Raw genomic sequence first — 26,984 nt, forward strand, 5'->3', positions numbered from 1 at the left:
GTAATGCATATGTGGGTATTGATTTCATTACTATCCTTTTTATTCTTTATGTAATCTTTCTAGCCATTAATTATTATTATTTTGTTTTTCTTTTTTTTTTCTTTTTTTTTCTTTTTTTAATTTATGAAGTATTTATTGATCATTCTTGGGTGTTTCTCGGAGAGGGGGATATGGGAGGGTCATAGGATAATAGTGGAGAGAAGGTCAGGAGATAAACACATGAATAAAGGTCTCTGGTTTTCCTAGGCAGAGGACCCTGCGGCCTTCTGCAGTGTTTCTGCCCCTGGGTACTTGAGATTAGGGAGTGGTGATGACTCTTAAAGAGCATGCTGCCTTCAAGCATCTGTTTAACAAAGCACATCTTGCACCGCCCTTAATCCATTTAACCCTGAGTTGACACAGCACATGTTTCAGAGAGCATGGGGCTGGGGGAAAGGCCATAGATCAACAGCATCCCAAGGCAGAAGAATTTCTCCTAGTCAGAACAAAATGGAGTCTCCTATGCCCACCTCTTTCTACACAGACACAGCAACAATCTGATCTCTCCTTCCTTTCCCCACACTTCCCCCCCTTCTCTTCAACAAAACCGCCATCGTCCTCATGGCCCGCTCCCGATGGTCGCTGTCTCTTCGGAGCTGTTGGGTACACCTCCCAGACAGGGCGGCCGGGCAGAGGCGCTCCTCACCTCCCAGACAGGGCAGCCGGACAGAGGCGCTCCTCACCTCCCAGGCAGGGCGGCCGGGCAGAGGCGCTCCTCACTTCCCAGACAGGGCGGCCGGGCAGAGGCGCTCCTCACTTCCCAGACAGGGCGGCCGGGCAGAGGCGCTCCTCACTTCCCAGATGGGGCCGCCCAGGCAGAGGCGCTCCTCACTTCCTCCCATACCGGGTGGCAGCCGGGCAGAGGCGCTCCTCACCTCCCAGACGGGGCGGCCGCTCCTCACCTCCCAGACGGGGCGGCCGGGCAGAGGCGCTCCTCACTTCCCAGACCGGGCGGCCGAGCAGAGGCGCTCCTCACTTCCCAGAGGGGGCGGCCGGGCAGAGGCGCTCCTCACTTCCCAGACCGGGCGGCCGGGCAGAGGCGCTCCTCACTTCCCAGACGGGGTGGCCGGGCAGAGACGCTCCTCACTTCCTCCCAGACGGGGTGGCGGCCAGGCAGAGGCGCTCCTCACCTCCCAGACAGGGCGGCCGGGCAGAGGCGCTCCTCACTTCCCAGACTGGGCGGCCGGGCAGAGGCGCTCCTCACCTCCTAGACGGGGTGGCCAGGCAGAGGCGCTCCTCACTTCCCAGACGGTGTGGCGGCTGGGCAGAGGCGCTCCTCCCTTCCCAGATGGGGCAGCCAGGCAGAGGCGCTCCTCACTTCCTCCCAGACGGGGTGGCGGCCAGGCAGAGGCGCTCCTCACTTCCCAGAGGGGGCGGCCGGGCAGAGGTGCTCCTCACTTCCTCCCAGATGGGGTGGCGGCCGGGCAGAGGCACTCCTCACCTCCCAGACGGGGCAGCCGGGCAGAGGTGCTCCTCACTTCCTCTCAGACGGGGTGACGGCCGGGCAAAGGCACTCCTCACCTCCCAGACGGGGCGGCCGGGCAGAGGCGCTCCTCACCTCCCAGACGGAGTGGCCAGGCAGAGGCGCTCCTCACTTCCCATATGGGGTGGCGGCCGGGCAGAGGCGCTCCTCACTTCCCAGATGGGGCAGCCGGGCAGAGGCGCTTCTCACTTCCTCCCAGACGGGGTGGCGGCCAGGCAGAGGCGCTCCTCACCTCCCAGACGGGGCGGCCGGGCAGAGGTGCTCCTCATCTCCCAGACGGGGCGGCCGGGCAGAGGTGCTCCTCATCTCCCAGACGGGGCAGCCGGGCAGAGGTGCTCCTCACTTCCTCCCAGACGGGGTGACGGCCGGGCAGAGGCGCTCCTCACCTCCCAGACGGAGTGGTCAGGCAGAGGCGCTCCTCACTTCCCATATGGGGTGGCGGCCGGGCAGAGGCGCTCCTCACTTCCCAGATGGGGCAGCCGGGCAGAGGCGCTCCTCACTTCCTCCCAGACGGGGTGGCGGCCAGGCAGAGGCACTCCTCACCTCCCAGACGGGGCGGCCGGGCAGAGGTGCTCCTCATCTCCCAGATGGGGCAGCCGGGCATAGGTGCTCCTCACTTCCTCCCAGACGGGGTGGCAGCCGGGCAGAGGCGCTCCTCACTTCCCAGACGGGGCGGCCGGGCAGAGGCGCTCCTCACTTCCCATACGGGGTGGCGGCCGGGCAGAGGCGCTCCTCACTTCCTCCCAGACGGGGTGGTGGCCAGGCAGAGGCGCTCCTCACTTCCCAGACGGGGTGGCCGGGCAGAGGCGCTCCTCACTTCCCAGACAGGGTGGCCGGGCAGAGGCACTCCTCACCTCCCAGATGGGGCGGCCGGGCAGAGGCGCTCCTCACTTCCCATACGGGGTGGCAGCCAGGCAGAGGCGCTCCTCACTTCCCAGATGGGGCAGCCGGGCAGAGGCGCTCCTCACTTCCTCCCAGACGGGGTGGCGGCCGGGCAGAGGCGCTCCTCACTTCCCAGACGGGGCGGCCGGGCAGAGGTGCTCCTCACTTCCTCCCAGACGGGGTGGCGGCCGGGCAGAGGCGCTCCTCACCTCCCAGAGTGGGCGGCCAGGCAGAGGCGCTCCTCACTTCCCAGAGTGGGCGGCCTGGCAGAGGCACTCCTCACTTCCCATACGGGGTGGCAGCCGGGTAGAGGCGCTCCTCACTTCCCAGATGGGGCAGCTGGGCAGAGGTGCTCCTCACTTCCTCCCAGACGGGATGGCGACCAGGCAGAGGCGCTCCTCACCTCCCAGACGGGGCGGCGGCCAGGCAGAGGCGCTCCTCACCTCCCAGACGGGGCGGCCGGGCAGAGGCACTCCTCACCTCCCAGACGGGGCGGCTGGGCAGAGGCGCTCCTCACCTCCCAGAAGGGGCGGCTGGGCAGAGGCGCTCCTCACTTCCCATATGGGGTGGCAGCCGGGCAGAGGCGCTCCTCACTTCCCAGACGGGGTGGCGGCCAGGCAGAGGCGCTCCTCACTTCCCAGATGGGGCAACCGGGCAGAGGCGCTCCTCACTTCCTCCCAGACGGGGTGGCAGCCGGGCAGAGGCGCTCCTCACATCCCAGACGATGGGCGGCCGGGCAGAGGCGCTCCTCACTTCCCAGATAGGGCGGCCGGGCAGAGGGGCTCCTCACATCCCAGACGATGGGCGGCCAGGCAGAGATGCTCCTCACTTCCTAGACGGGGTGGCGGCGGGGCAGAGGCTGTAATCTTAGCACTTTAAGAGGCCAAGGCAGGAGGCTGGTAGGTGGAGGTTGCAGCGAGCCGAGATCACACCACTGCACTCCAGCCTGAGCACCATTGAGCATTGAGTTAGCGAGACTCCGTCTGCAATCCCAGCACCTCGGGAGGCCGAGGCAGGCAGATCACTCGAGGCCAGGAGCTGGAGACCAGCCCGGTCAACACGGTGAAACCCCGTCTCCACCAAAAATACAAAAACCATTCAGGCGTGGCAGCGCGCGCCTGCAATCCCAGGCACTCGGCAGGCCGAGGCAGGAGAGTCACAGGAGCCCGAGGCAGGGAGGTTGCAGCGAGCCGAGATCATGGCAGTACAGTCCAGCTTCGATAACAGCGGGAGACCGAAAAAAGAAGGAGAGGGAGACCGAAGAAAGGGGAGGGAGACGGAGAGGGAGAGGGAGAGGGAGAGGGAGAGGGAGAGGGAGAGGGAGAGGGAGAGGGAGAGGGAGAGGCTATTTTTATTTTTTCTAGAGATGGGGTCTCACTCTGTCATGGAGGCTGGAGTGCAGTGGCGCAATCATAGCTCACAGTAGCTTTAAACTCTTGGGCTCAAGCGAACCTCCTACCTCAGCCTCACAAGTAGTTGGAACTACAGATGCAAGTCATCATGCCTGACAACTTTTTAATGTTTTTTTGTAGAGACAAGTCTTGCTATGTTTCCCAGGATGGTCTTGAACTCCTAGGCTCAAGTGATCCTCCCACCTCAGCCTCCTAAGTCGTTGGGACTACAGATGCAAGTCACTATGCCTGGCAAATTTTTAATATTTTTTGTAGAGACAAGTCTTGCTATTTTCCCAGGCTGGTCTTGAACTCTTGGGCTCAAGCAATCCTCTCACCTTGGCCTCCCAAAACATTGAGATTACAAGCATGAGCCACCATGCTAGGCCTCGTTATTATTCTTTAATTGATATTTTTACATGTGACAGACTGAAAATTCTTACAATATATATTACAGAAAAACTCTTAGCCCCTAGGGAGTTCTCTCTTTTGGACTAACCTGCCCCCTGGATAGGTGCTTTTCCTTCTATTCTTACTTACATGGAGAAAACATGTCTAGATCAGGGTAGCCTGGAGGCCCACCTCTTTTAGCCCTAACTCTTAGGCCTTAATGTGTGTAAATGAAATTGGTAATCCATTCAGTGCTTCTTGGCAGATGTCCTAGTTTGGGCTGCTATAACAAAAATACCATAGACTGGGTGGCTTTAACAACAAACCTTTATTTCTCATAGTTCTGGAGGCTGCAAAGTCCAAAGATCAAGGTGCTATCTTCTCGCTGGGTCCTCAACATGGTGGAAGGGAAAAAGGAACTCTTTGGGCTCTCTTTTGTAAGAGCACTAATCCCATTCATAAGGACTGTACCATCATGATCTAACCACTTCCCAAAGGCGTGACCTTCAGATACCATCACATCGGGGATTAGGTTTCAGCATAAAAATTTGGGGGTAAATGGGGTGGGACACAAACATACAGTCTTATTGCAACAGGTTATCTTCTCTGATGGTTCCCAAGAGCTCTACTTGGGAGAATAGAAAGTAGCCCATTTGTCCAAAGGGGCAGGTCCTTTTTTACAATTCAACTCTACCAGGAATATTTTATTTATTTATTTATTTATTTATTTATTTATTTATTTTGAGATGGAGTTTTGCTCTTGTTGCCAAGGCTGAAATGCAGTGGTGCAATCTCAGCTCACTGCAACCTCCGCCTCCCAGGTTCAAGTGATTCTCCTCCCTCAGCCTCCCGAGTAGCTGGGATTACAGGCACCCGCCACCATGTCTGGCTAATTTTTTTTGTATTTTTAATATAGATGTGATTTCACCATGTTGGCCAGGCTGGTCTTGAACTCCTGACTTCAGGTCCACCCACCCTGGCCTCCCAAAATGCTGGGATTACAGGTGTGAGCCACTGTGCCCAGCCTATTATTTTATTTTATGAGACAGAGTCTCATTCTGTCACCATGCTGGAGTACAGTGGCGTAATCATAGCTCACTGTAAACTTGACACAGTAACCTCAAATTTCTGGGGTCAAGTGATTCTCCTAACTCAGCCTCCTGCGTAGCTGGGACTACAGGCATAAGCCACTGTGCCTGGCCTCTACCAGGACTTGTTATCCCCAAACTTGCCCTTGTCCATTTCTCAACTGGTTCAGAACCCATAGAGGAAAAGCTGGTGACTGGGATTTCTGAAACTGCCAACAAGGACAGAAGCATGCCGGTTTCATGAGTAGCAGAGACTCAATCTTCCCTGCTTCTCAATAAGACTCTGGGAAAGTGGCAGTGAGTGAGAGAGGACTGGGTTAATGTGTACTCCCGGTGGGGCTTGCTGAAACCTCAGTATTATTAGGCCTTACAATCTAGCTCAGGATGTCCAATCCAAAAATTCCACATAAACTGCAGAACCATCTGACTTTAAGGGACTACGTGGACCAGGACAATAAAACTGTCAGCAACAACCGTGCTTTACTGAAGACATGAGTATTCTGACTGGTTCAGACTGGATCGTGTATCTGCCAATCCTCAACTAATAACTGTAACCAAGGAAACGTGGGTTTGTAGTTAGACCATATACGTCACATGAAATTAACAATATTACTACAGAATACGGAGGAATAGTTTCCCCAAGGGAATAAACGTGAAGTGGATAAAAAGAAATAAGTATTTTCCAGGCATCTTGAGGTCAGGATCCACATACTATAGTTCCTTATATCCTACACAGTGCCTGGGATGTTGCCATGACTATGATGCTAAAGCATATTCTGAATCACTGATACTTTTTTAACTTATTGAATGATTTTTATGCAGTTAATTATGTAGTTATGTACCACTTTTTCCCTTCTTATATTCAGCTACCTTCATTTTGTCATGAGTTTGAAAAGCTATCCAATACAAAGAAGGTATTTTTGAAATGCATATAATAGGAGAGCCCTGTGGATTGAAAAACCAAGGTCAAATCTCAATGCTATCTTTTAGTAGCTTTGCAGTTTTTCCAAATTGTTTAACCCATCCATGCTTATGTTTCCACATCTATAAAGACTTACATTTGTGTGGTTATTATAAAAATTAAGAAAGAATTTATATTAAAGCACAAACGTAGACACAGCGTGTGCTCAAACAGTGGTTGCTCTTACTTTTACTGTTTGTTCTTCAGTATTTCTTTGGCAGTATATTTGAGAATAGCTTTGTTGGTGAATGAAAGTTGTATGGAAACCATAATACAGATAATCTATTTGTGGCTAATTAAAAGTTGAAACTAAATACTCTTTAAAAGCATAATTACCTATTCAGTACTGCATTACTTACCTAACTCTATAGTACCACAGAAAGCAAGTATGAGAACTTTCCACAAATAAATAGCGTTCTTCTTCATCCTAAAAGAAAATGCAAAAGAAATTGTGATATATTAACATTAAATCGAATGCAAATATGGATATAGGCATAAAAGTCACAGAGGAAGTAAGTTACTTATCTAAGATCAGAGGAAGAAGAATAAATTTCAGAATAGAATTTAAGTATATATTTAAATATTTATATATTGCCATCTTTATCATTTTTATTACATTTGTCTTCCTCACTGAAATACAACTCAAATAATTTTCTCATTCAGTGGGGTAATTTTGCACCCCAGGGACTTTTGGCAATGCCTAGAGATGCTTTTGGTTGTTACAACTGAGTGCTTTTCAAAAGTCAGATGTGCCCTGGCGCAGTGGCTCACACCTGTAATCCCAGCACTTTGGGAGGCCGAGGCGGGTGGATCACCTGAGGTGAGAAGTTCGAGACCAGCCTGACCAACATGGTGAAACCCCATCTCTGCTCAAAATACATTAGCTGGGCGTGGTGGAGCATGCCTGTAATCCCAGCTACTTGGGAGGCTGAGGCAGAAGAATCACTTGAACCTACGAGGCGGAGGATGCGGTGAGCCTAGATTGCACCATTGCACTCCAGCCTAGGCAATAAGAGCGAAATTCCATCTCAAGGGAAAAAAAACAAAAAACAAAAAACAAAATGAAAAGGAGTCCCTTACTTCCTCATAAATCGTTTTTTTTTTTTTCTTGAGACGAAGTTTGGCTCTTGTCCTCCAGGCTGGAGTACAATGGTGCGATCTTGGCTCACTGCAACCTCCGCCTCCCAGGCTCGAGTGATTCTCCTGCCTCAGCCTCCTGAGTAGCTGGGATTACAGGTGCCTGCCACCATGCCCGGCTAATTTTTGTATTTTTAGCAGAGACGGGGTTTCCCTATGTTGGCCAGGTTGGTCTTGAACTTCTGACCTCAGGTGATCTGCCCGCCTCCCAAAGTGCCGGGATTACAGGTGTGAGCCACCGCGCCCGGCATGAATTGTGTTCTTGAAACTGGCAAATACTCATAGACTCAAAGAGACAAATTCAAATATGTTTCACATCATAAGGATTGAAAAATGAATAAATATTCATCTGGCCTCTCCCACATCGCTCTACTTGTGCCTTGACAATAAAGCTTTTTAATTAAAGAGAAGTCACAAGCCTCAAAGTAAAGGCAGGACTGGTGACATGGTATCTGTAGAACTGCAGCTTCAGGCACACTTGTGTGGGAACATCAGCTGTGCGGTATGTAGCCAGTATTTTGTTACTAATTACTAAAATGCCAGTGTCTTAAAACGCTTTACTTTGGGTGTTTTTGGTAAACTAGAGAGGTTCAACCTCATTCTAATTCATTTGCATTCTCATGTTTTCTTCAGTTGAAGAAAATGCAGTGGAGTAAAAATAAATCTGCTAGAAATTAGTCTTAATCCTAGCGTTGTCACAGGAGTGTATGACAGGAGACCCACTCATCTGAGAGTCCTGTTATCATTAAGGTGGTGGCTATGAACTTCAACATACTTAGTAATAAAAAGACTGAGATAAAAATTGTATATAATTTTATAATTTAGAATTTAACATGAGATATATCTAAAAATTGACATACAATAACTTTAAAATAGGGCTTGTTTATAGTTAACAATTAATACTATTTAAAACAGGTTAAATTAGATTGAAAAGCTCAAAAGAAAGGCAAAATAAAATGTAACAGGATAACAGGATGATTATTCAAGATTTAATAACATATCATTAAAATCAACTTACTGGGCCGGTAACAATTGGTTTTATAGCATGAACACCAGGTGAGGAACAACGCAATACTGTCGTGGGTGAGCTAGTGTTTAAAAAGATGAGAAAGAATAATTATAGCTGCATATGATATTAATAAAATTCCCTTACTATTTTTTAAGCCTAAAAACTTCAATTGTATGCTGATAAGAGATATTTTTAAATATTTGCAATATTTTACTTCTATACTATATTCGACCTGATTTTGTCTTGCTTTTCACATCTACTTAATGAAAGAAAATTTATATTAAATCACAGCCTTGAATCCGAATGTTCACATTATATGAATGAATTAAAAAAATACACATACATTGATATTCATGGCATAAATCTTACCTTTTATTTAGCACAAAACAAGTTTCTGGCACACTCCACTCAGTAAATAATGTTCCTTCATACTCTAACTTAATCTAAAAAAGAAAACAAGAGTTCGAACAAAAAATATGATTCAAAATTTTCACCTCAGGGTTCAGTTGTAGGATTCAATTTTCTGGGTCCTAATTATTTAAAGAAAGAATAACTAAAATTCAATTCCCTTTAAATTGTACAAACTAATGTGACAAAGAAAAGGTAACTTAACCCATCTGGGACACTGAAGCAGTCATTCCAAAAAACTGTAAACTTTTAATTTTATTTACTTCAGCAATAATCCATTGGCCGGGTGCAGTGGCTCATACCTATAATCCTAGCACTTCGGGAGGCCGAGGCAGGTGGATCACCTGAGGTCAGGAGTTTGAGACCAGCCTGGCCAACATGGTGAAACCCTGTCTCTACTAAAAATACAAAAATTAGCTGGGCATGGTGGCACGCGCCTGTAATCCCTGCTACTCAGGAGGCTGAAGCAGGAGAATCACTTGAACCTGGGAGGCAGTGGTTGCAGTGAGCCGACATCACGTCATTGTACTCCAGCCTGGGAGACAAGAGTGAAACTCCGTCTCAAAAAAAAGAAAAGAAAAGAAATAATCTATTAAGTATCTAAGAAGGGACTGACACTCTGCTAGGTTCTGGGGATTAAAAAAAAAGACGAATGAGAAATGATCCTTCGCTTAAAAACAAGTCACTTTTAATTCTGAGATCCTATTATTTACACATTACTGACTATTAACATAACTTTCATCTTTTTCTTATTTATAAAGCTACTTTTTTCCCTGCCTCTCTATTCTTTCATTTAGAAATTCTTTCCCCTCCTGAAGTATACCAATTCACTTTCTAACATTGTCAGTCTTAGTTTCAGCACTGATCCTCTTCTTCAGCCAGAGTTGGAACTCAATTTTACCTTCTAATATTTGTGACACAAAATTATACACACATACATAATATATGAAGAGTGCTTTGGTGTCTTAACTCGGAAAATGGAGATTATAACAGGTGGTAAACCGTTTCATAGATTTGATATTATAAGATAGTGTATAAAAAGAATAAAGAGAAAAATTCATGAGAAGATACAACATAACTTTAAAATATAATAAGCAAAATTTGATAGAACCGCTAGAAGAAATTTCAAAAGCCATAAATATAGTGGTAGAAAAAAAAATACATTTTTTTCAAACTAAATAAACTTGGGGAGGGGAGGGAAAGGTAGTCAAAGACTTAAAAAATATAATTAGTAAGTTTATGATATATATGTTAAAACTATATACATTCTTAAAGTTTTTTCTTTTTACTTTTCTTTAATAGAGACAGGATCTCACTATGTTGACCAGGCTTGTCTCAAACTCGTGGCCTCAAGCAGTCCTCCTACCTCAGCCTCCCAAAGTGCTGGGATTACAGGCATAAGCCACTGTACCCAGCCCCTAAAATTAAGCAATATAAAATATATACATCATTTGCAAGCTCACATAGAACAATTACCAAAACTGACCACATTTACAAGGAAAGTTGTAACCAATCTTGAAGAATTACTATCACATATACAATGCCCTTCGATATTAGTGAAATAAAATTAGAATTTCTCATAAAGTTAGCCAGAAAAAAATCCTAAGATATTTGGAGTCTTTAAAAAAACAAACAAACAAAAAAACTGTACTTCTAAATGATTCATAAGCAAAAGTCATAAAGTATAAAATGTTTATGAATAAACAGTAAAAGCATTTAATATTATAAAAATTTGTGGTATGGCCGGGCGTGGTGGCTCACTCCTGTAATCCCAGCACTTTGGGAGGCTGAGGCAGGCGGATCACGAGGTCAGGAGATCGAGACCATCCTGGCCAACATGGTGAAACCCCATCTCTACTAAAAATATAAAAATTAGCTGGGCGTGGTGGTGCGCACCTGTAATCCCAGCTACTCAGGAGGCTGAGGCAGGAGAATCGCTTCAACCAGGGAATCGGAGGTTGCAGTAAGCTGAGATCGCGCCACTGCACTCCAGTCTGGCGACAGAGCGAGACTCCATCTCAAAAAAAAAAAAAATTGTGGCCAGGTGCGGTGGCTCACGCCTGTAATCCCAGCAGTTTGGGAGGCCAAGGCAGGTTGATCACTTGAGGCCAGGAGTTCGAGACCAGCCTGGCCAACATGGTGAAACCCTGTCTCTACTAAAAATAAGAAAATTGGCCAGGCATGGTGGCACATGCCTGTAATCTCAGCTACTCAGGAGGCTGAGGCAGGGGAATCACTTGAACCCAGGAGGAGGAGGTTGCAGTGAGCCGAGATCATACCACTGCACTCCAGCCTGGGCAACAGAGTGAGACAAAAAAAAAAAAGTCTTTAGATAAAATAATTTGAAAGTGAATAAACTCTGTTTTCAGTGTAAGATGATAATAAAAGGACAATAGAGAAAATCCCCCCAAATAAAAGGAAGGATATAAGAAAGAGAAAAAATAGAAATTTATAAAACAAATGAAAGGGCATTGGGAAGGGGCTTTGGGGATGTAGTTTCTAAAATCTATTTAAATTTCCTAATAAACACAGAAAGAACAATTAGGATAGTCCCCAAAAACACTGGACAACAATCAACAATAAAACTCACTTAAGCCCAGGAGTTCAAGACCAGCCTGGGCAACATAGGGAGAACCCTCTCTATAAAAACTTTAAAAATTAGCTGGGTGTGGTGGCACACACCTGTAGTCCCAGCTACTTGGGAGGCTGAGGTGGGAGGATCGCTTGAGTCCAGGAGTTAAAGGCTGCAGTGAGCTGTGACTGCATCACTTCACTCTAGCCTGGATGACAAAGCAAGACCAAGACCCTGACTCCAAAAAAAAAAAAAAAGAAGAAGAAGAAGAAAAAAAGGGAATTAAAACATGATTAAGTGATTTAAGAGTAAGCAACAAATATGAAAGATAGGCACAGAAAATCCAATATACATATATCCAGAGATCCTGAAGAAGAAAACCAAAATGTTTGGAACAGAGCAATAACAGTAAATATAATCAAAGAACAATAATCTTCTTATAGTAATATTCTATAATTAAAGAATAATACATGAAATTGAAAAATTGGAATGAACATAGAATAAGATCATTGAAAACAGAATAAAATCATTGACTAAAAAATATGGGAGAGAATGAAAAAGGAAAGTAGAATAAGATCATTGCCTGGTTGTTAAGCAGTAAGCTGAGTGCAGTGGCTCACACCTATAATCCCAGCACTTTGGAAGCTGAGGTGGGCAGAACATGAGATCACGAGTTCGAGACCACCCTGGCCAACATGGTAAAAACCCCGTCTCTACTAAAAATACAAAAAAATTAGCCAGGCTTGGTGATGGGCGCCTGTAATCCCAGCTACTCAGGAGGCTCAGGCAAGAGAACTGCTTGAACCTGGGAGTCGGAGGTTGCAGTGAGCCGAGATCACGCCATTGCACTGCAGTCTGGGCGACAGGGCGGGACTCCATCTCAAAAACAAAAAAAAGCAAAAAAAAGAAAGAAACCAGGCAGCAAAAGAGTAAATAAAAGAGCAGGGCACCAAAGATGTTTGAAAGGTATAAGCACAAAGGTAACCACTAAAACAAAAATACAAACCTTTCTAAATATAGAAAGATAATTTTTTAAAAGAAAAGAATCCAGCAGAGAAAGAAACAGTAAATATAACACACCTAAGATAAACTAATATGAGAATTGAGACCAAAGATATGTTATATAATTAAATGTGAATGGGCTTAACTCACACAGCAAGACCCAATACATGCTGTTCAAAAGAAATACCAGAAGAAAAAAGTGACCCAGAAAGACTAAAGTAACGAGAGAAGACCTCGGTGACTTTGGGTTTGCCAACAACTTCTTAGATACATCACAAAAAGCACAAATCAAAAAAAAAGGTTGATAAATTGGACTTCATTAAAATTAAAAACTTCTGCTCTGTAAAAGACATTGTTAAGAGAATGAAAGACAAGCAACAGACTGGGAGAAAATATTTGCAAAGTTACTCATATCTGATAAAAGATTGGTATCAGAATACACAAAAAAACTCTTAAAATTCAACAATAAGGAAACGAAAACCCATCTTTAAAAATGGGCAAAAGATCTGAACAGGCACCTCACCAAAGATAATATACAGGTGACAAAGATATGAAAAGACTCTCCACATCGTATGTCATTAGGGAACTGCAAATTAAAGCAATGAGATACCACAACACACCTACTGGAATCGCAAAAATCCAAAACACTAACAACGCCAAATGCTGGTGAAGATGTGGAGCAACAGCACTGTCATTCATTGCTGGTGACAATGTAAAACGGTACAGCCATCTTGGAGGACAGTTTGGCAATTTCTTACAAAACTAAACATACTCCTACCATATATCTAGCAATTGCACTTTTGGTATTTACCCAAATGAGGTCCACACGAAAACCTGCTCATGAATGTTTGCAGCAGCTTTACCTATAATTGCCCAAACTGGGAAGCAACTGGGATATCTTTCACTAGGTGAATGGATAAACTATGGTACATCCAGACAATAGAGTATTACTCAATGCTAAAATGAAATGAGCTATCAAGCCATGAAAAGGCATGGAGGAAACTTAAATGTGTATTGTTAAGTGAAAGAAGCCAATCTGAAAAGGCTACATACTGTTTGATTCCCACTAAATGACATTCTGGAAAAGGCAAAACTACGGAGACAGTTAAAAGATCAGTGTTGTAAGGGCTGGGGAGAGGGAGGATTGAAAAGGCAGAGCAGAGAGAATTTTTAGGGCAGTGAAACTATTCTGTGTGATACTATAATGGTAGAAACATGTCATTAAACATTTGTCCATGCTCACAGAATGTACAACACAAAGAGCGAACACTAATGTAAATTACAGAATCTAGTTAATAATGATGTATCAATATCGGCTCATCAATTGTAAGAAATGTAGCACACTAATGCAAGATGTTAGTAATGGGGCAAACTGGGGAGGTTTTATGGGATCTTTCTATACTGTTTGCCCATTTTTCTATGAACCTAAAACTGCTCTAAAAATAAAGTCTATTAACTCTTAAAAAAATTTTTTTACAAGCCGTGGGCAAAGGTATACCAGGAAAATGGTCCTGTCAAAAAAAAAATCAATATAAAAGCAGGAATTGTGACTCTGATATTAGATAAGGTAGAATTCAAACCAAAACGTATTCAAGATGCAGAACAATGAGAACTCTCCTCTGCTGCTGGTGGGAATGCAAATGGTACACCTACTTCAGACAACAGTTGTGGGCCAGGTACAGTGGCTCATGCCTGTAATCCCAGCATTTTCAGAGGCCGAGATGGGAGGACTGCTTGAGCTCAGGAGTTTGAGACCAGCCAGGGCAACATCGTAAGACCCTGTCTCTACTAAAAATAAAATAAAATTAGCTGGGTGTGGTGGTACACGCCTGCAGTCCCAGCTACTCAGGAGGCTGAGGCGGAAGGATCACTTGAGTCCAGGAGTTTGAGGTTGCAGTGAGCCATGATCGTGCCACACACACCACCCTAGGCAACAGAGTAACAGTCTGCCTCAGAAAAGAAAAGAAAAAGAAGAAAACTGTTTGTAGTTTCTTATTTGCTGTAAACATATCATTGCCTTCTAACACAGTAATCCCATTCCTAGGTATTTAACCAAAATAAAAATATATGTCCCTACATATGTACATGAAGGTCCACAGCAGTTTCATCTGAAATAGCTCTAAGTTGGAAATAACCCAAATGGCCATCAACAAGAGAATGGACAAATGGTGGCATAAGAATGCAAAGGAATGCTCAGCAATGAAAAGGAATGAAGTTCTCATACATGCAACATTATGGACGAATCTGAAACCACTAGGCCAAGCGAAAGAAAACTGACCCCAAAAGGCTATATACGGTATGGTTTCATTTCTATGACTATCTAGAAAATGCAAAACTATAAGATCAGGAAATAGACTCGTGGCTGCCAATGGCTGAGATGAGGAAGGTAAAGCATAACTGCAAAGGGAAGGATGAAACTTTTTGGGGTGAGGTAAATGTTGTATATCTTCATTATTACGGTGATAACGCAACTGTATGCATTGCCAAAGGTCATCAAACTATATGCTTAAAAGGAGTAAATTTCATTGTATGTAATTACCTCAATTAATTTGCCTTTTACAAAAGGAACTAACGAAATATATAATCATAATGTATAAACCTTATCTGGATCTTGATTTACATAAACAAACAGAAAATGACATTTATATGACAATTGGTCATTTGAATACTGACTAGATATTTGATAACATTAAGGAGTGATTATTAATTTTTAGGTGTGCTAATTAGTATTGCGGTTATGGTTTTTTAAACAACTTTGAGATATAATTCATTCATTTAAAGTGTACAATTCAATGGTTTTTAGTATCTTCATATAGTTCTGCAACTATTACTGTAATCAATTTTAGAACATATTCAACACTCCACAAAAAAAACTGCCACACTCCTCGAAGGTTACCACCCCAGCCCCATCTCCCAGCCCTAGGCAGGCACTAACTTACTTTCTGTCTCTATACATTTGCCTACTCTGGACATTTCATGCGAATGAAATCATACAACATGTGGTCCTTTGTGAAAGGTTTCTTGCACTTAACATAATGTTTTCAAGGCTTTTCTATATTGTAGCACATAAAAGTACTTCATTCATTTTTATTGACAAGTAATCTTCCATTATATAAACATACTACATTTTATTTATCCTTTCATTAGTTGATGAACATTTGCATTGTTTGCACTTGGGGGCTATTATGAATAATGCTTCTGTGAACATTCATGTACTAGTTTTTGTGTGGATATTATATTTTCATTTCTCTTGGATGTAAAACTGGAAGTGCAATCTGCAGAACATATTGGTAACACTATGTTTAACTGTTTGAAGAGCTACCAGGCTGTTTTCTAAAGTGCCTGCACCATTTGACATTTGACAGCAATATAAGAGTTCCCATTTCTCTACATCCCCACGAACACTTGTTATTATCTGTCTTTTTGATTATAGACATCTGAGCGGGTGTGAAGTAGTATCTTATTATGGTTTTGATTTCCATTTCCCTGATGGGGATGTGCTTATTGGCCATTTGGATATCTTCTTTGGAGAAATGACAATTCAGATCCTTTGCCCATTTAAGAAACTGGGTTGTATTTTTATTACCAAATTATATCAATAGTAGTTATTTATATATCTAAAAACAAGTCCATAATAAGATATATGACTCACAGAATTTCTCTCCTATCCTGTGAATTGTCTTCACTTTCTTGATGATGTCCTTAGAAGCACAAAAGACTTTAATTTTGATGATGTCCAATTTATCTATTTTTTCTTTTGTTGCTTGTGCTTTTGAGCAACCATTGCCTAATCCAAGGTCACGGATTTTCCCTTATGTTTTCTTCTATAAGTTTTACAGTTTTAGCTCTTATATTTAGGTCTTTGATCCATTCAGAGTTATAATTTTGGATGTGGTCTGAGGTTGGGGTCCACATTCATTTTTTTCATGTAGATATCTAGTTGTTTCAGTACCATTCTTTTTCCATTAAATTCTCTTGGCATCATTATCAAAAATCAACTGACTGTAAATATGAAGTTTTATTTCTGAACTCTCAATTTCTATCTCATTGATGTATATTCCTATCCTATATCAGTACCACACTGTCTCAATTACTGCAGCTTTGTAGTAAGCTTAGTATTCAGATGACCAATTGTTGTATAAATGTCCAGAACTGTGAGTCCTTCCACTTTTTCTGTTTCAAGACTGTTTTGTCTATTCTGGTACTCTTGAATTTCCATTTACAATTTACTATGAATTGCCATAAGAAATTGTTAAAATAATTTATTAGTTCTAATAGTTTTTTGTTAGATTCCTTGGGCTTTCTATATAAAGGATCATGTCATCTGCAAATAGAAATAGTTTATCTTTCCCTTTCCAAAGTGGATGTCTTTTAGTTTATTTTCTTGCATTATTGCCCTGGCTGTGGTCATTTTTTAAATGAGTCTTATCATTTAAAGGTACACACTGAAATATGTATGGATGAAAGGATATGTCTGGCATAGTTTCAAAATAATTCAGGAGGGAAGAAAGTGGGTGATAAAGTCAATGAAACAAGAATGGCCATGAGCTGTAATACTGGAGCTGAGTAATGGATATATAAGGACTTAATCTCCATACTTTTATGTATGTCTAAATTATACTAATTTCTATATTTTATGTATATTTAAATGTTTTACTAATAAAAGTTTCAAAGATGTAAGTTCAAAACAGAGAACAAATTCTGTGAAATTACCAAGCTTACATATAAACCTCCCCAATGATTAACTTAAATGTAGTCAAGTCCCTGCAGAAAGTTCCCACTATGCTTACCAACTTCATGTTTAAGTGACTTGGTATTATTTAAACAGAAAACAGATACACTGTTTCAATTTACATAGAGTGGAGAAGGATTTTTTTAGACATGCTTTTCATCAAGAAGAGTCATGGAAAATCTCTGGTCTTCTGTACATTCAATATTTCCTTTCTCTCTCTCTCTTTTAGAGACAGGGTCTCATTGTGTCACTCAGGCTGGAGTGCAGTGGCATGATCATAGTTCACTGCAGCCTCTCCCCGCCAGGCTCAAGCAATTCTCCCACCTCAGCCGCCCAAGTAGCTGGGACTATAGGCATGCACCACCATGCCCTGCTATTTTATTATTATTTGTAGAGACGGGGCCTCGCCATGTTGCCCAGGCTAGTCTCAAACTCCTGGGCTCAAGCGATCCACCTGCCTTGGCCTCCCAAAGTGCTGGGATTACAGGCATGAGCCACAATATCAGGCCCCTTCCTTTCTCTTAATATCACTTTCAAGGAAGCTGCAGTATCATTGGTTTTGTAATATTACTCAATTGCCCTTTATCTACCTTTCTTGCTGATAATCAAACTCTAGGGTCCAATTTGCATTTCTAAAATGACATAACTGTTTTGGCGGTCATTTATGAATTAAAGATGGACCATTTCTGCCACCTACATAAAAATAATAAAGGAAAATCGAGATTAAAAAGGTGATTCTTAAAAAGACCAATAAGGCCGGGCACAGTGGCTCATGCCCGTAATCCCAGCACTTTCGGAGGCTGAGGCGGGCGGATCACGAGGTCAGGAGATCGAGACCATCCTGGCTAACATGGTAAAACCCCGTCTTTACTAAAAATACAAAAAATTAGCGGGGTGTGGTGGTACACACCTGTAGTCCCAGCTTCTCGGGAGGCTGAGGCAGAAGAATCGCTTGAACCTGGGAGGCAGAGGTTGCAGTGAGCCGAGATAGCACACTGCACTGCAGCCTGGGTGACAGAGTGAGACTTTGTCTCAAAGAAAAAAGAAAAAAAAAAAAACAATAAAATGGTCCAATACATGGCAAAACTGTCCAGGAAAGGAAGATAAAGTGCCCAGATAAATTCTATTAGAGACATAAAATAGCTAAAAATAGAGATTGAAATGGTAAGCAAAGATTATAAAGAAATGAATAGCAATAAATTTGAAAACAAAATTGTAAAAGAAAATATATATTACATAGATTCCTCTTGCCTGGTTTTGAATATTATAAAGTTTATACAGAATGTGTTCTTTTCTGTATGGCTACTTTCACACACTATAGTGAGATTCATCCATATTGTTTTGTGTTGACATGTAGACACAATGCACTTATTTTCATTGCCGTATAGTATTCCATTATGTGAATACACAGAAATGCATTTATCCCTCTATACTACTGATTGACATGCTACTGGGTTGTTTCTAGTTTGGAGTTCTTAGGAATAATGCTGTCGTAACCATTCCTACATAGGTCTTCTGGTGCTGGATGTATACCTAGGAGTCAAACTAGTGTGTCACAGGATACGTTTATATTCAACACTATTGGATAATAGCAAACAGGTTTTCAAAGTGGTTATACCAACCTGCATTCCTTCTAGTAGTGTATTAGAGTTCCTATTGCTTTATATTCTTACCACCCCTTGTTATCTTCAGTCTTTTTAATTTTAGGCATTCTGATTGGTTTGTAATTACATCTCCCTGTAATTTTAATTCATACTACACTAATTTTTCATAAGTTTACTGGTCATTTGTACATCCTTTTTTGTGAAATAACCCCTTAGGTCTTTTCCTCCTTTCTTTTTTATACTTTAGAAAAATTTCAACAACATTGAAGTGATGTGCTTCTTAAAGATTTGGTAGAATTCCCATACGAAACCATCTGGGCCTGGTTCAAATTATAAATATTTATTTATCTATAAAGGGAGCACAACACTGATAGAAAACACAACAGAAATTGTTGACTTACTTAGTAAAAATTAACTAAAGACTCCTGATTCTAATTTACGGGTGATACCACACAGTGCTAGGAATTGATTTTTGTGTATTGTATTCTCAGCCATGATCATTCATTTCTACATAACTCTAGGCTATCCCTAGATTGCAGGAGCTGGAAACCAGGAACCCTCAAGGGGTCTGAATGATATTTACATTCTGAAAATCAGATGTGGACTGGAACTTGTAAAAAAGAGGAAGCCATTCTTCTTCCTCAAGCAGTGGTACCAAAAGTCCAGGCTTCAAAGATAGGTGGTTTTGGGGAAGGCCTCTATCCTATCTTTCCATTGAGCACCATCCCCCACTAGGTACCGGGAGAAACTTATGACATGGGCATCAATTTTCTCCAGGTCCTGATCTCTGGTGGCAACTGCAGCTTTTTGACTATTGATAAACCTAAAAATTAGTGGGGGTTTCCAAGACCCTGGCTTTCCTAGCCCTCCCAACAGTTTGGTGAGCACCTAATTTCCTGTGGCAAATAAATTTCTGCTTGAAATATCTAGAGTGGTTATGGCTGTCCTCTGACCCCTGACTGCTACACGCTCCCTTAAAGGCAAGGATAATATGACAAGTATTTAACAAGTTGTACAGTACAGACACTGACAGTTCCAAGTGAATACCAGGCAGCATGCTATCCAAGTGTGTACCAGCTGGATTCTGCCTGCCTTAGAGGGCATCTGGAAATACGGAAGAGTGTCTCAGGTTACAGAATCCCTGAGGATTGTCACTGCCACTTAATGTTTGGGAACCAGGGAAGCAAGACGTTCTGCAAAGCAAAGGATAGTTCCATACAATGAAAACTTTTCCTGCTCAAAATTTCAGTGGCATCCCCACTGAGATACACTGTTGTGGAGCAAACTCATGTATGAATATCGATAGAAGAATCTTATATAAAATATTAACAATAGTCCCTGAGAGCATATTGAAATACCACACTGGTACTGTGTGGGGTTTTTCCAAAATCCAAGGATGATACAATATAAGTGAATATATTAACACGATTCACTATGATAACAAGTCTGAGAAAACTCATAAAACTTTTTTCTGTAGACTGTGAAAAGGCATTTCACAATTCACTATAAATATCACTTATAGTGACTATTTTTACCATATTCAATAAATTAGGAACCAATGAATATTTAGTTAATTTAATGAAATGTATCTCTCTCTGCCCAAAAGGGAGCATCTGTTTAACTGGGAGATGTTAGAAGAAATCTACTAAAGTTAGGAAGAAGATAATGAGATCAACTCTGGAGGGCTACATCATTCTTCATGAATTGGAAGATTCAATATCATAATGATACCAGTTACTATCATAACAATGTCAGTTCTCCCCAAGTGCAATCCCAATTAAAATCTCAGCAGATTTTTGTTTGTGAAAATTAACATCCTTATTCTAAAATTTATATAAAAACGCAAATAGCCAAAGTAGTCTTGTGGAAGAACAAACTGGATGTTCACAGGACCAGATACAAAGACTCATTAGAAAGCTAGAGCAGTTGAGAGAATGTAGAATTGGCACCAAATAAGAGAGTTCACAAATCAACTCATCTACATACGGAACAAAGAAGGTGACATGAGAAATGTAATAGCAGAACAGTGAGTTGTTTAATAGATTCTGGTTCACTATGTGAACAAAGTAATGTGAATGCCTAGTGTGCTATATACAAGGTAGACTCTAGATGGATTTATGACCTATATTTTAAAGGTAAAAATATAAGAAATATAAAATAAAATTATAAAAAAATTTCAGTTCAGGGTAAGCAAAGATTTTTATTAAATAAGAGCTCTGGATGGGCGCAGTGGCTCAGGCCTGTAATCCCAGCACTTTGGGAGGCCGAGGCGGGTGAATCACGAGGTCAGGAGTTCGAGACCAGCCTGGCCAATATGGTGAAATCCCGTCTCTACTAAAAATACAAAAATTAGCTGGGCATGGTAGTGCACGCCTGTAGTCCCAGCTACTCAGGAGGCTGAGGCAGAAGAATCGCTTGAACCTGGGAGGCGGAGGTTGCAGTGAGCCAAGATTGTGCCACTGCACTCCAGCCTGGGTGACAGAGTGAGACTCCGTCTGGAAAAAAAAAAAAAAAAAAAGAGCCCCCAAAAGTTTAAATCATAAGGCAAATGAAGGGAGAGATTTGGCTCATCAAAATTCAGCTTTTCTTTTTTTTCAGTGAAGTATCCATAAACAAAGTTAACAGAAACTTGAGATAACTGAATCTTTGAAACCAACATTTAATTAATTTTTACAATGCAATGTAGATAGCACTGTGTTAATGAATAAGAAAAAGGCAGAAAATTAAATGAAAAATAGGCAAAGGGTATGAACAGGTAATAGAAGAAGCCTGCATAATATGCGAAGAGATGCTCAAAATCACTAGTCATCAAAGAAACTGAAAATAACAACAGCAATAGCTATCACTGGATAATAATGAGATTGGTAAAAAATAGGAAATTTAATAACATCAAATTTTGGTGAAGATGTACATTGAGTGAGAATATAAATTGTAACTGCCATTCTGGAAACAATCTTGCGGAACTTCGTTAAATTAAGTGTATTTCCCATGGCCAGGCAACTCTATTTGGCTACATATTGCAGGAGAATGATTGCATAGATACACAGATACATAAAAGGACTTGTAGAGGACACTCATTCCAGTATTGTTTGTGATGGTAGGAAGCTATATGTCCAGCAATAGGGGTATATAAAATATAATTGATTTACACTAGTAATTAGGCAGATAAGAAGAAATGAAGTAGAAAGTGTTGAATAAGAAAAGTAATATAGAGAATGAGGTCTATAGTTTGGGTGACCATACATCCTGATTTGTCTAGACAGTTCTAATTTATACCTGTTGTATAATTATTAACAGCACGCCCATTCTCATGACTTTAGGCAATATACTGAATGGTTATCCTACCTATATAATAACATCACATTGTGAATAGTAAATCACGAAAACACTCAAAACAACACTATTTTCGCTACATGCAAATTTAAGGACATGGATTAAGGAGGGGATCTATGTTAGGGTAATACACGGGATGAAAGAAATGAAACAGAAGAGTGACAATGACTGTAAAACTCAATATGATTAACTCTGCTCTCTGCTCTAAAGTTCAAAAAATTTAATATTTAACTATAGTTTATTAAAAATTCAACACTTACAGTACTTCTGGTACTAAAAATGCGATAGTTTGGGCTGTTAGTGGAATACCTGTGGAGGAAGAGGCCAAGTATGAATATTAAAACTAATTTATTCTTCAAATATGAGGATTCTCTAAATGGTCAGGGCATAGCTGGGTAGCCAGGAGCTTCACCTTTCTGCCTCATTCCCTTCCTTGATAGCAACTCAGGGCTAAAATTGGGGCTATCAGTGACCTCTACCCACATCTCTAGATGTGTTAGGGTTTGCTCAGTATCTAAAGACAATAAAATAAGATGAGAAGTTAATACTCTTTGCCTGTTTTTTTTTGGTAGGATGAAAACTGGCTCTAACTCCTTCACTTATAAAGAGTTAAAATAAGAATAATAAAGATTGGAGTTTTAAAAACGCAGTATTTCTCTTTTTTTTTTTTTTTTGAGACACGGTCTTGCTCTGGAGTACAGTGCAGTGATCTTGGCTTACTGCAGCCTTGACCTCCCAGGCTCAAGTGATCCTCTTGCCTCAGCCTCCCGAATAGCTGGGACTACAGGCACATGCCACCACGCCCAGCTAATTTTTGTATTTTTTAGTAGAGACAGGGTTTTGCCATGTTGCCACAATGGAGGGTTCTTAATTCCTGTCTATCTGATTCATCTAACACAGCACTGTCCAATATAATACAAGCCACCTCCTATTAATTAAAAATGTTCAAGTAGCTACCTTAAAAGCACAAGAAGAAATGGGTGAAATTAATTTTAATAATTAATTTTTAGCTTTTAATTAAAACTAAACTTAAACTTAAAATTAATTGTTAATTTTAAGTTTTATTCAACATGTAATCAGTATAAAATAATTATTAGTGAGATATTTTACATTCTTTTTTCAGACTAAGTCTTTGAAATCTGGTGTGTACATTACACTTACAACACATCTCAATTTGGGCTATATTTCAAGTACTCAAAAGGCACATGTAGCTGGTGACTATCATAAATCATCACCCTACAACTCCTTCGCCTTCCATTTGCTTCAAGAATCTATTCCATGTCTACAATGCATACCTAATTGCAATTGAAATTGCTCCATCCCTAAAGTTTTAAATCAGAGGCCTTTTTTCTGTATGTAGAGGAAGAGTTGCTAGGATATCATTATGCAATTCCCTTATCAGAATTATGCAAGCCTTAATAGCACTCTGAATTATTTTTAACAGAAATCAGTCACCTTTAAAATGTAACACATTTTCTGTATATACAGATCGAATTTAAAAAGTTCATGTATTTTACATATGCCTATAAATAAAAATGAAATCTATTGTCATCAAAGGCTTTTTTTGAAGTGTGAACCACCTCACACTTCTTATGAATCTAAGATCCCTTTCATTACAGAGAGAAAAATAAAAGTGGCGAATTTTGTACTTTAATTTACAATGTTAAATTATGTAATTTAATAAGATCTGGTAGTGAAAGGATGAAATGACCTTTCCTGGCAGGACTTTTCTCCTCACCTGCTCCCTCAACAGCTTCTCACTCCTACTGGGGCTGAGGACAGGCTAGGGAGAGAACAGTAGCTCAAAGAGTCATGTTTAATTTATTAATTTAGTCCCAGATAACAATGATAATGCCTTTTCATCCTTGCTTTATTAATTATGTCTAATATTTAATGTATTCTTGTTGGAAACGGATCTAAGAGGCCCATAGGTGTGTGGGGTGTGCAGATGGACATGTGCTATTTTTTAATGAAAAGGGCACTATCATCTCACTCTTGGACCACAATGATCCTCTCCTCCGGCAAAAGAAGGCTGCACAAGGTGACAGGAATGTAAGAATTCACAGGGCCCGGGGTGCGATGGCTTATGGCTCAGAGCTCATGGTCTGTAATTACAGCACTTTGGGAGGCCCAGGCAGGAGGACCACTTAAGGCCAGGAGTTCGAGACCAGCCTGGGCAATATTGTGAGACCCTGTCTCTACCAATTTTTTTTTTTTTAAATTTAGCCAAGCGTGGTGGCGCGTGCCTGTTGTCTCAGCTATTTAGGAGGCGGAGGTGCGAGGAGCGCTTGGGCCCAGGAGTTTCAGGCTTCAGGGAGCTATGATGGCGCCACCGCACTGCAGCCTGGGCAACGGAGCAAGAGGCCGTTTCTAAAACAAACAGACAACCCCCGCTCTAAAAAAACAAAAAAGTAAGATTTCATTGGGGCTCAGATGTTCTGAGGACAGCAGCAGGAAGGTACCGCGACCTTACTGCAGGAACTGGTTCAGGGTAGCAAAGTGCTAACTGCGTCCCGTCTCGCTCATGGAAAACTCTCGGGTGGGACCGGCGGGACACTGCTGCTGGTGTTGGGGAGCCGGGAGACGAGGCGGTGGTCGGCCAGGGCGAGCGGTCCCGGGGCGCATGGGGTGGAGAGCAGGGCCCTCCCGCCTGCCCCGCCGGGGGTAATCCCCGCCTAGTCGGTCCCCTGCGACTGGCGTCTCTCTACCTCCAAACGGCCGACCCACAGCAGCTCAGCCACAACAGCAGCACGGCCACTTCCCGGGCTGACATGGCGCCTGCTCCGCCTCCGCCCAACCGCCTCGGCCGCTCCCGTCCAGGGCTCGCGCATTCCCGGGGAACGTCGGCCCGGCGGGCGGCTGCAGGCGCCTGGGTCCCGGCGCCTCTGGACAGGGCGGGCCGGGCCTGAGGACCAGCGAGGGAGAAGTGTGCGCGTGCGCGCCGCTACCTGGGCTCCCTAGAGGCCTGAATGTAGCCGGAGTGCGAACCTGCACACCAGATTTTAGGAAAGGCAGAACCAGGCTTTCCAGCAGTGAGATAGCAAAAACACTTCGAAAAATCCGAGTTGCCAATTAAAAAAAAAAAAGAAAGAAAGAAGGAAGAAAGGAAGGAAAAAGAAAAATCCAATTTGCCAGAAAGAACGTGAAACTTTTAAGGTAGTGTGTCTTTTAGCCCAAATCTTCATGTGACTGGTATAGACACTGCAATAACAAATACATATCTGGCAATGCTTTCCAGGGAGCAGGCACGCCATAAGTGATTTTTGTTGTTTTGTTTTTGAGACAGAGTCACACTCTGTCCCCCAGGCTGGAGTGCAGTGGCGAGATCTGGCTCGGCTCACTGCACCCTCCACCTCCCGCGTTCAAGCGATTCTTCTGCTTCAGCCTCCAGAGTAGCTGGGATTACAGGCGTGCGCCACAAGACCCTGCTAATTTTTGTATTTTGAGTAGAGACGGGGTTTCACCATGTTGCCCAGGCTGGTCTCGAACTCCTGGCCTCAAGTGATCCACCCGCCTCAGCCTCCCAAAGTGCTGGGATTACAGGCGTGAGCCACCACACCTGGCCAGGCACAGCATAAGTGATTTTTATTTTATTGCAGGAGACTGGAGTTTTATTATTACTCAAATCAGTCTCCCCAAGCAATTGGGGAGCAGAGTTTTTAAGGATAACTTGGTGGGCTGGCGGAAGCCAGTGAGCCAGGAGTGCTGATTGGTCAGGGATGAAATCATAGGGAGTAGAAGCTGTCTTCTTGTGCTGAGTCACTTCTTGGGTGGGGCCACAAGATCAGATGAGCCAGTTTACTGATCTGGGTGGTGCCAGCTGATCCATCAAGTGCAGGGTCTGCAAAATCTCTCAAGCACTGATCTTAGGCGCGGTTTAGGGCGAGTCAGAATCTTGTATCCTCCAGCTGGATGACTCCTAAACCTGATTTCAAATCTTGTGGTTAATGTTAGTCCTACAAAGGCAATCTAGTCTCCAGGCAAGGAGGAGGTCTGCTTTGGGAAAGGGCTGTTACCGTCTTTATGTAAACTATAAACTAAGTTTTCTCCCAAAGTTAGTTCAGCCTATGCCCAGGAATGCACAAGGACAGCTTTGAGGTTAGAAGCAAGATGCAGTCCGTTAAGTTAGATCTCTTTCACTGTCTCAATTGTAATTTTGCAAAGATGGTTTCAATCCTTCCCTTTGGGTAGGCTATGAAGATGGGAAAAGGCCATTGATCGCTCTGGCTTCTTCCTGCTGACAGGGGACGTAATGGGAATGGGAGCGAACCCCAAGGTGAGAAGAGTGGAATCGCTTTGCAACTGTCTGAGCGACTCATGCAGGCCTGGTTGAGTTTCCAAGGCTTGCATGGCAAACACATTAGTACTCTCATCTCTAGTTTTACTACAGTGTTTAAGTGAACAGCCTGCTATAAGGTAAATAATGAGTCCTAGGATGAGGAGTACAATTCCCAATTTTAAAAGCAAAGATTTGAAAGCATTAGTCTGGGGACTTCTAACCCACAAATAATTTAGTGCGTAGTCTAAACTGCAAAAAAAAACCTCAAGACCAGCTAACAACAGTATACTATAGTTCTTCTTTTGAAGCATAATTTTTCTCTCTCCAGTCCCCATTTTTATTCAAAACAAACCATGATAGAACAGATTTGTTTACAAAATAAACTTTAGTCTTACTGTACTTGGCCTGGTTATTTGCATAAAGTGCAGCAAGAATAATTATTTTTCACTTAGGCTTTTTTCATTGGCTCTGATAGAACTCTGTTCCATGAAGAATCTCAGCTAAGACTTTTTAAAAGCCAAGCCCAGGCTGGGCGCGGTGGCTCATGCCTGTAATCCCAGCACTTTGGGAGACTGAAGTGGGTGGATCACGAGGTCAGGAGATCAAGACTGTCCTGGCCAACAAGGTGAAACCCCATCTTTACTAAAAATACAAAAATTAGCTGGGCATGGTGA

General features: G+C 42.7%; 1 protein-coding gene across 7 annotated transcripts in view; it reads right to left on the reverse strand.

Annotated features, from left to right (window-relative positions):
* The window catches only part of CATSPERE (catsper channel auxiliary subunit epsilon), a 184,622-nt gene extending 159,661 nt beyond the window's left edge, over positions 1 to 24,961 (reverse strand). For 4 of the 7 annotated variants that reach the window (XR_008501161.2, XM_054478821.2, XM_054478825.2 and 1 more), the window contains exons 1-4: positions 24,740 to 24,898; positions 8,750 to 8,823; positions 8,390 to 8,459; positions 6,594 to 6,661 (exon numbers count right to left, since the gene is read on the reverse strand). Coding sequence is in view for 5 of the 7 variants with exons in the window: in XM_054478821.2 (XP_054334796.1) it covers positions 6,594 to 6,661; positions 8,390 to 8,459; positions 8,750 to 8,823; positions 24,740 to 24,862 (335 nt within the window). In the remaining 2 variants the exon portion in view is untranslated. Of the gene's footprint in view, positions 1 to 6,593; positions 6,662 to 8,389; positions 8,460 to 8,749; positions 8,824 to 22,291; positions 22,341 to 24,739 lie in introns of those variants that run through there. The other 3 variants (XM_054478812.1, XM_054478806.2, XM_063667145.1) reach the window with 3 other exon arrangements.
* Positions 24,962 to 26,984: the final 2,023 nt, after the last annotated feature.

This window comes from Pongo pygmaeus, chromosome 1 (assembly GCF_028885625.2).
Source record: "Pongo pygmaeus isolate AG05252 chromosome 1, NHGRI_mPonPyg2-v2.0_pri, whole genome shotgun sequence".
Taxonomy (NCBI): domain Eukaryota; kingdom Metazoa; phylum Chordata; class Mammalia; order Primates; family Hominidae; genus Pongo; species Pongo pygmaeus.